At 56.0% G+C, this 11700-nt stretch overlaps 2 protein-coding genes across 3 annotated transcripts in view; one reads left to right on the forward strand and one right to left on the reverse strand.

The window, feature by feature from the left end:
• RASD1 (ras related dexamethasone induced 1) overlaps positions 1–2769 on the forward strand; it is a 7230-nt gene extending 4461 nt beyond the window's left edge. The window contains exons 2-3 of one of the 2 annotated variants that reach the window (XM_024753010.1): positions 90–429; positions 649–2769. In XM_024753010.1, coding sequence (XP_024608778.1) covers positions 144–429; positions 649–1193 — 831 coding nt within the window. In that variant the 5' untranslated portion in view covers positions 90–143 and the 3' untranslated portion in view covers positions 1194–2769. Of the gene's footprint in view, positions 1–55; positions 430–648 lie in introns of those variants that run through there. The other variant, XM_024753018.1, reaches the window with a different exon arrangement.
• A 116-nt stretch (positions 2770–2885) lies between these two features.
• On the reverse strand, positions 2886–11694 carry MED9 (mediator complex subunit 9). Its single transcript, XM_024753045.1, has 2 exons — positions 11447–11694; positions 2886–4500 (listed from the first exon to the last, which is right to left on the reverse strand). The coding sequence occupies exons 1-2, from the start codon at positions 11665–11667 to the stop codon at positions 4284–4286; spliced, it is 438 nt and encodes a 145-aa protein (XP_024608813.1). The 5' UTR covers positions 11668–11694; the 3' UTR covers positions 2886–4283.
• Positions 11695–11700: the final 6 nt, after the last annotated feature.

Consider the following 11700-nt stretch of genomic DNA (forward strand, 5'->3'; position numbering starts at 1 on the left):
CGGGCTGCATATAAGGGCAGTCGCTGGGCGCTGAGAGGCAGAGGTTTCGTCCCGAGCTCGAGCCGCGCCGCTCTGCCCCGTTCCCCCAGCCACAGTCGGCTCGTCTCGCGGCCCCGCGCCCGCCCCCGCGGTCCCTCTGCTCAATGAAATTGGCCGCGATGATCAAGAAGATGTGCCAGAGCGACTCGGAACTGAGTATCCCGGCCAAGAACTGCTACCGCATGGTGGTCCTTGGCTCGTCCAAGGTGGGCAAGACGGCCATCGTGTCGCGCTTCCTCACTGGCCGCTTCGAGGACGCCTACACGCCCACCATCGAGGACTTCCACCGCAAGTTTTACTGCATCCGCGGCGAGATCTACCAGCTCGACATCCTCGACACGTCCGGCAACCACCCCTTCCCCGCCATGCGGCGCCTCTCCATCCTCACTGGTGAGCCGGGACGGCCGGGCAGCGGGCAGGGGAGGGAGCGCGCCGCCGCAGTGCCGGGGACCCCTCGTCCCCGGACGCCTGGGCTGGAGGCGCGGCCGCGGAGAGTTCGGCGCGACCCTCGCGGCGGCCGGAGCCCCGGCGTCGGGAGGCCCCGAAGTCAGCCCGCTTAAGTTGTGCCCTGGCGGCTGCCCTCACCCTCTCCTTTTCTGCTCCCCGTAGGAGACGTGTTCATCCTGGTGTTCAGCCTGGACAACCGCGACTCCTTCGAGGAGGTGCAGAGGCTCAAGCGGCAGATCCTCGACACCAAGTCTTGCCTCAAGAACAAAACCAAGGAGAACGTGGACGTGCCCCTGGTCATCTGTGGCAACAAAGGGGACCGGGACTTCTACCGCGAGGTGGAGCAGCGCGAGATCGAGCAGCTGGTGGGCGCCGACCCCCAGCGCTGCGCCTACTTCGAGATCTCGGCCAAGAGGAACAGCCGCCTGGACCAGATGTTCCACGCGCTCTTCGCCATGGCCAACCTGCCGCGCGAGATGAGCCCGGACCTGCACCGCCGGGTATCGGCGCAGCACTGCGAGACGCTGCACAAGAAGGCGCTGCGGGGCAAGAGGCTGCGGCGAGCGGGCGGCGACCAGGACGACGCCTTCGGCATCTTGGCGCCCTGGGCGCGCAGGCCGAGCGTGCACAGCGATCTCATGTACATCCGCGAGAAGGCCAGCGGCGGCGGCCAGACCAAGGACAAGGAACGCTGCGTTATCAGCTAGGAACTCCCGCCCCGCGCGGACGCAGAGCCTCAGGAGACCCTCTTGTCCAAGAGTCAAGTGTCCGGGCCGTGCGTCCCGAGCCGCGTGCGCGCGCGGACGGGCGTCTTCCTTCCCAGCACTCCAGCCTGTTCACTGGGGAGACTCAAAGAAACCGAGAAGGGACCATTATCTGCTCTGGAAGGAAAGAGAGCTAGCTGAGCCCGGGCTCCCGCCACGTCCGATCCCCCGTAGGCGCCCGCTAGCCCCACCCGCCCAGCAGAGGTTGAATTTGCCTTGTTTCTCACAAAGACCTAAGAATGCGGGTGGGAATGGGAGTTAATCAGCCACCACTGGGCTTTCAGAAATGGGTCCTGCCAGCTGGAGGGCCAGGACAAAACGGGGCATTATCTGTGATTGGGGGTTGCCACGACAGCTGGCCTGAAAACTGAGGGCGGGTCCGACCTAGGGAGTGCCTTGTTTACACGTGTGTGCTACTGCACAAAGCAGAACGGACGACTTGCACTTTATGGTAGTTCTGGTGTCGCCGCCTGACGCGAACAAAACCTTACCTTTGAAGGTAGTCTTGTCACTGGTTTTTTAATATAAAATAAAATAACTTAAAATGGAAAACCATGCTTCCTCTGCTTTTAGAAATAGGGGGAAGGGGGAAGGGGGAGAAGGGAGAGGCGGGTTTCTACTTCTGTGGAATTAGACTCCCCTTCCCCAGAGCTGGAAAATAATCCTGGCTTTCTGAACACAGCTCCAGCCCTCCTGGGAGAAAAGGCTCCACAAAAGCTCCAGCTGGCTGGATGCCTTTCCGTTTGGGGAGCCACTCCTCAGAACGCCAGGACAAAAACAAAGCACTTCAGGGTCCTTCCTAGAGATGCATCTTTCCAGCTGTTCACCTGCCTAGGTTGCCCACTAGCCCAGCCCCAAGGGCCTCCGGAACCGGCCAGCGCCGTCCTATACTCAGCACAGGCCCAGGGCAACAAAGTGTCACCAAACCTGGAACCCGCAGACAGTTCAAGGGGTCCCTCGGGCCCTCTTCTGTGCAGGACCCTCATCCTGAGTCGGCTTCAGGCTCTGCCATGTAGCCACCTGGATCCAGTCACAATGAGCAGCCCCGGCCCCTCCGGCTCCAGGAAGCGCTCGCCACCCACTTGGGGTCCAGCACCCCCTCTCTCAGCAGTTGAGGGCACCCAGTCCCAACTCGGGACCCAGCTCTCTCTGCCACTTATAACTGTGCACGCCTGGGGCAAGTGACGCCTGCCAAGCCCCAAATTCTCCGCCCGTGAAATACAGAGAGCAGACGCCTCCGCTTGGGGTTGCTGTGAGGGCCACGGGCGACGTCTTACGTGGTGCCCGCCAACAGGCATCCAAGTGAGGTGTCAGTGCTGTCCCGGGGAAGGCTTTCAACCGTTCTGGGGGACTGCCCCCCACCAGGGCCCAACCCACCTCTGAGAGGAGGAATGGCAGCCCCGGGGGCCCCCGGGCCAGCTGCACCCTGGGGATGGATGCCACTCCCGGGAGGGTCAGCCCATGTTCACGTTGGTCTAGCTGATGTGGCCGTGTGTGCTGGGGGCTGGCGCGGGGGCACAGAGTGGAGGTGCCCACAGTCCCTTCCGTCTCCTCCGAGCAAAGCAGAGGTTTTCCTCTCAACTATCCAAAGGGGAAATCCTACTGTGAATTTCTCAGTACAAACCCAAGACGTCCTGACAGCACAGCACAAGTTCTTTTAATCACACGCTTGAAAAGTGTCACAAGTCACAACTCTGGAGCACAGGAGAGGCCCATGAGGAGCCCGTGTCCGCCGCAGCCTTCCGGGAGAGCCCGGCCGCCTAGTGTTTCTGAGCTTCGTGTCCCACAGTATTTGGTCGGAGCCTTAAAACCGGCCCACACACTACTCTGAAACGTCAAGAAAATAACTGATTCAGTTGATAACAGCCCCAGGGTAGAGCTGGACTAACAGGTGACACCCACTTAAATTCAGAGCCTGCGCCTCTGGGCAAGGCCGCTGAAACCTGACACCCCCCTGCACGCCCGACATGGACAGAACCGCTGCTCAAAACATCTTCAACCTACATTCCTGCCAACTGGCAGGCAGCTGTTAAGCCCCCGACTCGGTCAGCACAGGTTATGAGCCCGTCTGTCCCGCATCCTTCAGAGGCGAAGGAAAGAGATGCTCTTACCTCAGTCTGGTCACACTAACACAACGTCCGTCTAGGTGAAACGAAGGTGTTTATAAGCATCTATGAACCAGGCCTTGGCCGCACGACTGCCAGGTGAGTTCTCCCCACCCCGAGGGGCTCTGAGCGGAGGGCACATCGTGGCCGCCTGTTTGCGCACAGTGAGGCCAGAGGGGAAGCCGTGCTAAACCAGGAACAGGACTCTGAGAAGCTGGAAGGGGTCTGTTCACCTGGAGACCACGTGGCCTGAGGCGGTCTGGCCATTCTTGGGCATGAAATGGCTAAACGAGCTGCCTGAAGGTGACAAGGGACAGAGGAGCAAGAGCCTCTGCCACCCACCCACACGTGGGAGGCAGAAACCTGGAGGCAGGGCTGCCGGCAGGGCCCTGGGTGGGCAGCCCACGGACAGTGACACCCACCCCTCAAACACAGAAGGAAACAAATATTCCAGAGCAAAAAGCCACCCTCAAGTCTTTAGGAACAGTGCCGTTCTCCCAAGGCCTTTGTCTATCCTAAACCCTCGCCATGTGAGTGCAGGCCTAACTGTCCAGTGGACTCCACGCACCCTGCTGCTCACTCAACGCTGGCTACCTGGATACCCACCACCGGGGCCGCGAGCGGAGGGGAGGGGCAGAGGGCAGCCGCCTCCCTTCCTGCTTTGCCCCGGGATCTGCCAGCGCAGCCCGAAGGCCGGGCCGCGGCCCCACCCCGCCGGCCTCAGGAGCCCTCCTCCTTCCGGCGGCAGGCACACAGTCATTATGCATCTGGACCGCGGGGACAGTACACAAGGACGCCCAGGGAGGCCAGCACGCACACCGCTCCGCAGTCAGGGCCACGTTCAGCTAAGCAGGCAGTACCAGAGACCCCCTCCACAGGGCTGGAAGACGGGAGGCCCGTGCCCGCCTCGTCCCGGGGGCCAGCTCATCTACTCCTTGGGGGTCTCGAACATGCACAGGCTCTTGTACTTCTGCAGGAGCTCGTTCTTGGTCCGGACCTGCTCGCGGAGGCGGTGCAGCTGCTGCTGCTGCCGCTCGGGGCTCAGGTGGATGCCAGGCATGGCGCCGACCACCTTGCGCATCTCCTGGAACTTGGTCCTGAGGGCGTTCAGGTCCTGCTGGACATCAGGGCTGTCCTTGTCCATGCTGCGGAGGCAGAGGGCAGGTGTTAGCACCAGCAGCCCAGGCAGCTCCAGCCTCGCATCCCCGCGTCCGAACGCCTGTCGCCTGTGTCCCTGGCTGCGCTGGGCTGGGCTGTGCGCCCGGGCGACGGGGCGGGTTCTTGCCCGTGCAGCCGTAGTGCAGGCGGCACCCCCAGCCCCCAGCAGGTGCCCGCCGGGTGCCGAGCCCTCCCGCAGAGCTGCTTCCCCAGCCCGGGCACATTTGCTGAAAGAGTGGACGCCTGGCAAATAAGTTCCTAAGTGTCTGCTGAATGAACGAAAAACTCTGACCAATGTCATGTAACAAACGGCAAGTGACACTTGCTGAAATACCACATTTCTAATTTGAGACATTCCAGGCCAATCGGGAGACTATCAACGAGCAAGAGATAATTTTAGCTGATGTGCAGATGCTTGAACCTGTTTACATCCTAATTTCCACAGAGCTTTTCATAAATTTTAAACTAGTTACAAGCTACTGGAAAATTTTCAGCAGGTACCCGTCCTCTCCCACCACACTCGTGTAAATCCCTCGCCTTCCGGTCACGCTCACTTTAAAGGCAGGATCGTACTCTTCACCTCACCGCTATTATTAGCTGCCCAGAGATCCATGCTCCCTGTCATGACTAAATTAAAAGCAAACAAGAACAAAAACCTTCACCTACGATCAAAGAAACGGCCTGTCAGTCGCTCCTCTAAATTTTTTAAAAGTTAGTAGATGGATGGATGAGCTTCTGAAAACAAGGCAGTTGAGACTAAAATCTAAAAGCTGATTCACAGGCTGTTTTCAAAGTCACCCACTGAGTAGCGTGACAGGGGAAAACTGTCAATGATCGTTTATTTTTTTTTAATAAACGTTCATCCCTGATGGGAAATTTCTACCCAGATGGTGCCAGTTCATGTTTCTTATTAATCATTTCTCTGCTTACGCAGACAGAATATCCATCTTTCCTGGTGATCCGCCGGTTACAGCTCATTCCCGACAAATGAGATGCACCAGGCCTGCTCACTATTTATCAATAGCTTGAACGTGGAAGCAAGATTTGGAGAATCAATGGTTTATTCTAGGGCATGAATGGCCAACCAAACATTTCCTCTTGTCATCTGAGGCCCTCAATTTGCACACACCATCAGTGGTACACCTTACCCAAGCTTCGAGGGAGCACCTTATATTCTAATTCTTTTATGTCTCAGCTCAGATCTACAACCCTGGACAGACACCACTTGGGCTTCTGAAGTCGTTCCACTTGGATGGCATATGTGCTAACACATCGTTACGAATTTAAGTCCCAAGGGACTTTTGAAATTAAAATATAGTTTTAAGAAAACTGATTTACATCACACAAGTCTCAAAGGACAAGGTAAAAACAAACAAAAATATATAAAATAAAAATTAGGTAAATAACAAGGTCCTACTGTGTAATACAGAGAACTATATTCAGTCTCCTATGATAAACCATAATGGAAAAGAATATTAAAAATGTACATATATGTGTAACTGAATCACTGCCGTACAGCAGAAATCAACACAACATTGTAAATCAACTAGACTTCGATAAAAAAATGCAAAAAAAAAAAAGGGAGGGGAGGAGATTAGGAGCCATTTATAAAGCCCACCCGGAGGGAAGCTGAGCTGGGAGGCTGCCTGAGGCGGAGGCAGCGGGACCCTGACTCCAGCCGAGAGAAGAGATGGCCTGGGTACCAGAGAGCAAGCGGGAGCTCCAGGGGGCCCGCCTCTGTGGCCAGTGCTGGTCGGCACCTGACTCAGAAGGAAACAAAGGAGACCAGGATGGGTGGAGAAGCACAAAATCCACAAACCAGGGCAAGGTGAGGGCGCTCAGGACACCACCGCATGGCTCGAGTGACGGGCCACTTCCTGCCGGTCCTCTGGGCAGGCCCGGGTGATGCGTGGCGGCGCCCGGTGGGAGACACGGGCTCGGGCACACCACACAGTTCTGGCGGGTAAGCCTAAGAACGATGCTTCACTTGCAGGTGCAAACTGGCGTCAGCTGGGCAGGTGTGTCCACTGGTGACTCAGAAGCCGAAGGAACCACCAGGTCACTGAAGTCACGTCCTCCCAAATCCGAGAGGCATTTCTTTGATCTCTTGGTGGCATCCGACTCGGGAAAGAAATGGGAAACTATTTCTTCCTCCTCAAAACCTCCGGCCCCATGTCCCCACACCCCCAATGTCCTCCTCGCCGACCGGCCCTGGGACCAGTCTTCTCCCCACACTAATGTCAGTGGCTGGCATCTTTCTAAAATAGTAGGGCCTTTAAGTTACGACAGTTACAGGGCTTGAGGGAAAAGAATGTTTAATGACAGACAACCAAGGCTTACAATAGGGAAGTCCCTCTAATCCCTTGTCCCAGGTAAGCTCTGGTAACACGTGGTGCATATTGTTTAATATCGCTTTAAGATAGTCAGTAGCACACAAACACACACATACTTTTCAGGTTGTTTTGACAAAACTGTGGCCACACTACACACATGGTTCTGATTCTTGCTTTCTTCACGTAACATGCACCTTGGATGTCTGTCCATGTTAAGATGTACACGATAATACGGCTAGATTACTTGGCTGTTGATAGGTACGCGCATGTTTGCAACTGATCGCCTGCAATCCAAATGGCGATGACATCCCACACCTATACCCCCGTGTGCCGTGTGCCCCACCGTCCCCCGCCCCCCTCCAGCACAGCCACTCCACCTGCCACCCGCCTCAGGGCACCCCTGCACCTCTTCCCACTATTCCTGTGGACCCAGTCCTTTTCCCCTCCTAAAACCCTCTGTCCCATCTAGCTTTACAAAACCCAGCCAGGCCTGAGCTCAAAAACTTCAGATGGCTCCTCGGCTCCCAGGCAAGTTCACACTCTGTGTGTTTGTGTGCGTGTGTGTGTACGCACAACCTCAGGACCACCCACAAACAGCCTCCGACCTCCTGGGATCCGTGCTCTCCTCCCAAGAGAGAATTCCTCCAAACAGCCTACCAACAATCCCTATCTGGGCACTTGGCCTTTTCACTCGGATTCGGCAAAGAAGAAGACAGGGACGGGCAGAGCTACTGCAGGCGAGTCGTGGGGTCACCTCCTGGCCATCAGGACCCAAGGCCAGGCCGCGGCTGGCGGATTGCCGGGCGGACTGGAACCGGCATGTGTGTGGGAAGAGGCCCTGCGGGCTTGGGGTCCTGCTGACCGGCCTCGATGACCCCTGGGCCAGCTCCAGCCTCGCGCCCCAAGTGAACGTGAAGGCCGACCCAGCGTGAGGCCCCCCAACCCGCCTCTGCCACATCCAACATGCCCGGGGGGACCTGCAAAGGTTTAAGTACCCGTGGTGATGGGTAATTCCACTAAGTGAGACCAGCCTGACAACCAGGACTCCCTCCCTACCTTGGATTTATGCTCCAGCTCCACCAAACTGACCGCGGACCCCCCACGGGTCAGGGATGTTTCTCAGCAGCCTGTCCTACCCCACCTACCTCCCCTCCCTTTCATACTTCTAGACATGCAGCTGGCATCTCCCCCAACAAGTCTTCTGACCCTTCCAGGCTCCACGAGGCCTCCTCCCCCTCACTGCCCTGACCCTCAGTAGCCTAGCAGCTCAAACAAATGCCGAGACACAGTGTTTAAAATCAGATCCCAGCCTTTCCTCAGGCTCACAGCACCTCCCTTCTCTCTGTGCGCACTGGATTTCCACTCTGCTGCTCAGTCCCGTCCTTTTTACTTGGGGTTTTCTTTTTCTTTTTTTTTTTTTGCGGTACGCGGGCCTCTCACTGTTGTGGCCTCTCCCGTTGCGGAGCACAGGCTCCGGACGCGCAGGCTCAGCGGCCATGGCTCACGGGCCCAGCCGCTCCGCGGCACGTGGGATCCTCCCAGACCAGGGCACGAACCCGTGTCCCCTGCATCGGCAGGCGGACTCTCAACCACTGCGCCACCAGGGAAGCCCCTACTTGGGGTTTTCTTCTCATGCTTAGTGGCTTTGGCTGTCCAACCACGTGTTTAAGAGTAAACCCTATTTGGGTTACATGTATAATACACTGCTTCCACCATGCTGAGTGAAGGAAGAAAAAGATGTAACCTTACAATAAGGAAAATGCTGATTATTACAATTTGGATCAGATGGGAAGGGGGAAGCTGAAGGCAACAGAAAATATAACTGTTTTATATCCCTTAGTAAAAAATGGGGTATAAATAAATACTGAAGAATATTAAAAACCCAAACAGTGAAACACTAAAAGGCTGAGTGGAAACTCTTTGAGTACGAGTGATGTTCTACTTTCTTACAGTGAACTAAGTTCAATGTCTCTGGGGTTGTGTGTCGGGATCGGACACCCGGGAGAGTCTGTTTTCTTTGGCTGCCAGTCTAGAAGCCGGGGGTGGGGGTGGTGAAGGCGGGGGCTGGGTCTCAACACCCAGTCTGTGGACTTGCTCTCAGCCCTCTCCTCAGGACGGCTCCCTTCCCTCAGGTCCTGCAGTATGCCTGGTGTCCCCCAGTCCAGACACTCTCCAGCTGACTCTTTCCTAAAAACAACCTTGGGAAAGTGTGCGCCTTTACTTGTCTGCTGAGGTGGAAGGGTCGTCACTGTGTGCTTGCATCAGGGAGCGGACTGAGGGGGTCCGTGTCCAAACGGCCTTTCAGGTAATCCTCCTGCTCTAAGTCCCCCTTCACCAGGGGTCCCTGGCAGTGCCATCTCCTGGGATTTGGAGGGGGCCACGGCCAAAGGCAGCTGCTCCGGGCTGCTCCTGGCACTGGGAGGTGGACTGGCCCTTGGCCATCGCTTTGTGGCCATCATCTCCTCTCCTGTCCTCTTCGGTTTTATGCTTTAAAACCAGTCTTCACTGTGCTTTCAGAGGGAACAGAGACAAACACATGTGGCCAACCCGCCACCTTTCACAGGAGGACGCTCTTGAGACTCCTCACAACAGCCTTATGACTTAAGTATTGCTAGTCCCCGTTCACAAGAGAAAAGAGGCTCAGAGCAGCTGTTTCGCCAAGGTCAGTACATCATAAAGCTGTCACCTGAACCCACCATTTGAAGTTCGTAATTATTATTATTCACATATTAGAGATAAAAAAATTAAGGCCTAGAAGGGCTACGTATTTACTAAGATTACAAGGCAAGCAAGCGTCAGCGGGCAGACCCGAATTCAAGGCTATCTGACTTCAAAGCCCATGTTCTCTCTCGTGTACGTTACTTCTCCATCTCTGAGTCCAGCCCAACCCAACTGCTCTATCAGCGTGCAAGAATATACACCATGTATTTTCATTTTTCCATATTTTCCCTAAAACCAGAATAAGTATATTTGGGTTGATCTGGATAACGCTTTTATAATCAAGCACTGCCCTGGGATTGCAGGGTCTGCATTTGTGTTTCCGTTTGCCATGTCACTGCAGCCTAGAAGTGCTACTTGACGATCATAGGCTCATGAGGACAGAACAGTCTGCCTTACTCGATAAACAGTATGTTCGCACCAAGTGAAGCCAGATGAAGTCAAGGTCTACTGTGAGAACAAATGCTTTGCAGCTGTTTGAAAAGCGGTGGAGGGACTTCCCTGATGGCGCAGTGGTTAATCATCTGCCTGCCAATGCAGGGAACAGGGGTTCAATCCCTGGTCCAGGAAGATCCCACATGCCGCGGAGCAACTAGGCCCATGCACCACAACTACTGAGCCCGCGTGCCACAACTACTGAAGCCTGCGTGCCTAGAAGCCCGTGCTCTGCAACGAGAAGCCACCACAATAAGAAGCCTACGCACCGCAACGAAGAGTGGCCCCCGCTCACGGCAACTAGAGAAAGCCTGCGTGCAGCAACGAAGACCCAACCCAACCAAAAAAAAAAAAAGAACAAAACCCAGCTGGGGGCTTCCCTGGTGGCGCAGTGGTTGAGAGTCCGCCTGTCGATGCAGGGGACGCGGGTTCGTGCCCCAGTCTGGGAAGATCCCACATGCCTCGAAGCGGCTGGGTCCGTGAGCCATGGCCACTGAACCTGCGCGTCCGGAGCCTGTGCTCCACAACGGGAGAGGCCACAACAGCGAGAGGCCCGCGTACCACACACACAAAAAAAGACCCAGCTGGGCCAGTAACAATATTTTCATGTTGTGAGTAGCAATTCCATTTCAGCAAAACATCCAGGACCACAACTGATGTTCACTTGAATGTTACTGTAAAAGTAACTTTGTTGTAATTTACTTTGTTTTGGTTTTTAATGGCTGAATAAAAATGTTAAGCCCAGGGGTTTACACTTTGTTTATCATAAATAACGGTAAAAAAATAATTTGGGCAAATGTGGGGATTGGGAAGATTTTGGGTTTGTGTGTGTGTGTGTTTCTTCTAAGGGTCAGTTTGAAAAGTTAGGTAACCTGAAGACTGGCCAAAAGGAGACAATCATCCCGTGACACCATGTTAGGGCACCGTAAGCGCTGGCAGACGGCCAGCACCCGTTTCCTGTAATGTTCCCATCATCACCCCTATAATCCCTTTGCATTATGGGTTATTCTCTCTCACGACGTTTTCCCTTCTAACTGGTTACCAACGTGGGGGTGAAAAGTCTGCCCTTTCACCTGTACACCCCACAGCACTTAGCAGTGTGCCACACACGGAATATGATACACATCTGTTGGATCTGTTGGGAAAGACGCCGAAGTGAGTACTATACCCCTAATTACAGGTGAGAAAACAGGCTCAGAGAAGCCTGACTGGCTTCAGGCCACCAGGCTGCACACGAGTGGTCTGACCGTAGCGGGGCCTGCCAGCACGGGGCCTAGCAACTCCCAGGGCCAGAGTCTGCTGAACTCTTGGGACGACTGGGGGGTGGTCTCGGTGAGGCCGCTCCCCTCCGGGTCGGCCTCCTCCTTTGTACCGCGGGGCGCCCCCGGAGCTCGGAAATGTGACTGGCAGCGGGGGTCTTGCGGGCTGGCGCCCCCCCGAGCCTTACCATTTGATGATGTTGTGAACCAGTGGGAGGAAGGAGCAGTTCTCCTCCGCCTTCACGCCGGCCGGGGACGGAGGCCTCGGCGGCGGTTGCGGCTGCGGCGCGGAGACCGGCGGCGGCGGCTGCGGAGGCGGCAGCGGCTTCGTCTCGGGCAGCGGCGGCTCTGCGGGTGGCTGCAGCGCATCCTCGGCCTGCCGGCCGACAGACACCCCCACAGAAGCCATGGCGCCCAGGACCCACGGAGCCGGTTAACGGGG

The sequence above is a fragment of the Neophocaena asiaeorientalis genome, unplaced genomic scaffold (assembly GCF_003031525.2).
Source record: "Neophocaena asiaeorientalis asiaeorientalis breed wild unplaced genomic scaffold, Neophocaena_asiaeorientalis_V1.1 scaffold540, whole genome shotgun sequence".
Lineage (NCBI taxonomy): Eukaryota > Metazoa > Chordata > Mammalia > Artiodactyla > Phocoenidae > Neophocaena > Neophocaena asiaeorientalis.

What these genes read in the sequence shown, in the direction of transcription:
- MED9 (XM_024753045.1), bottom strand. Translation starts at nt 11,667, where the DNA reads ATGGCTTCTGTGGGGGTGTCTGTCGGCCGGCAGGCCGAGGATGCGCTG. An exon ending in GTTCACAACATCATCAAATG is followed by an intron (nt 4,501 to 11,446) that starts GTAAGGCTCGGG and finishes CTGCCTCCGCAG; the next exon opens with CATGGACAAGGACAGCCCTG.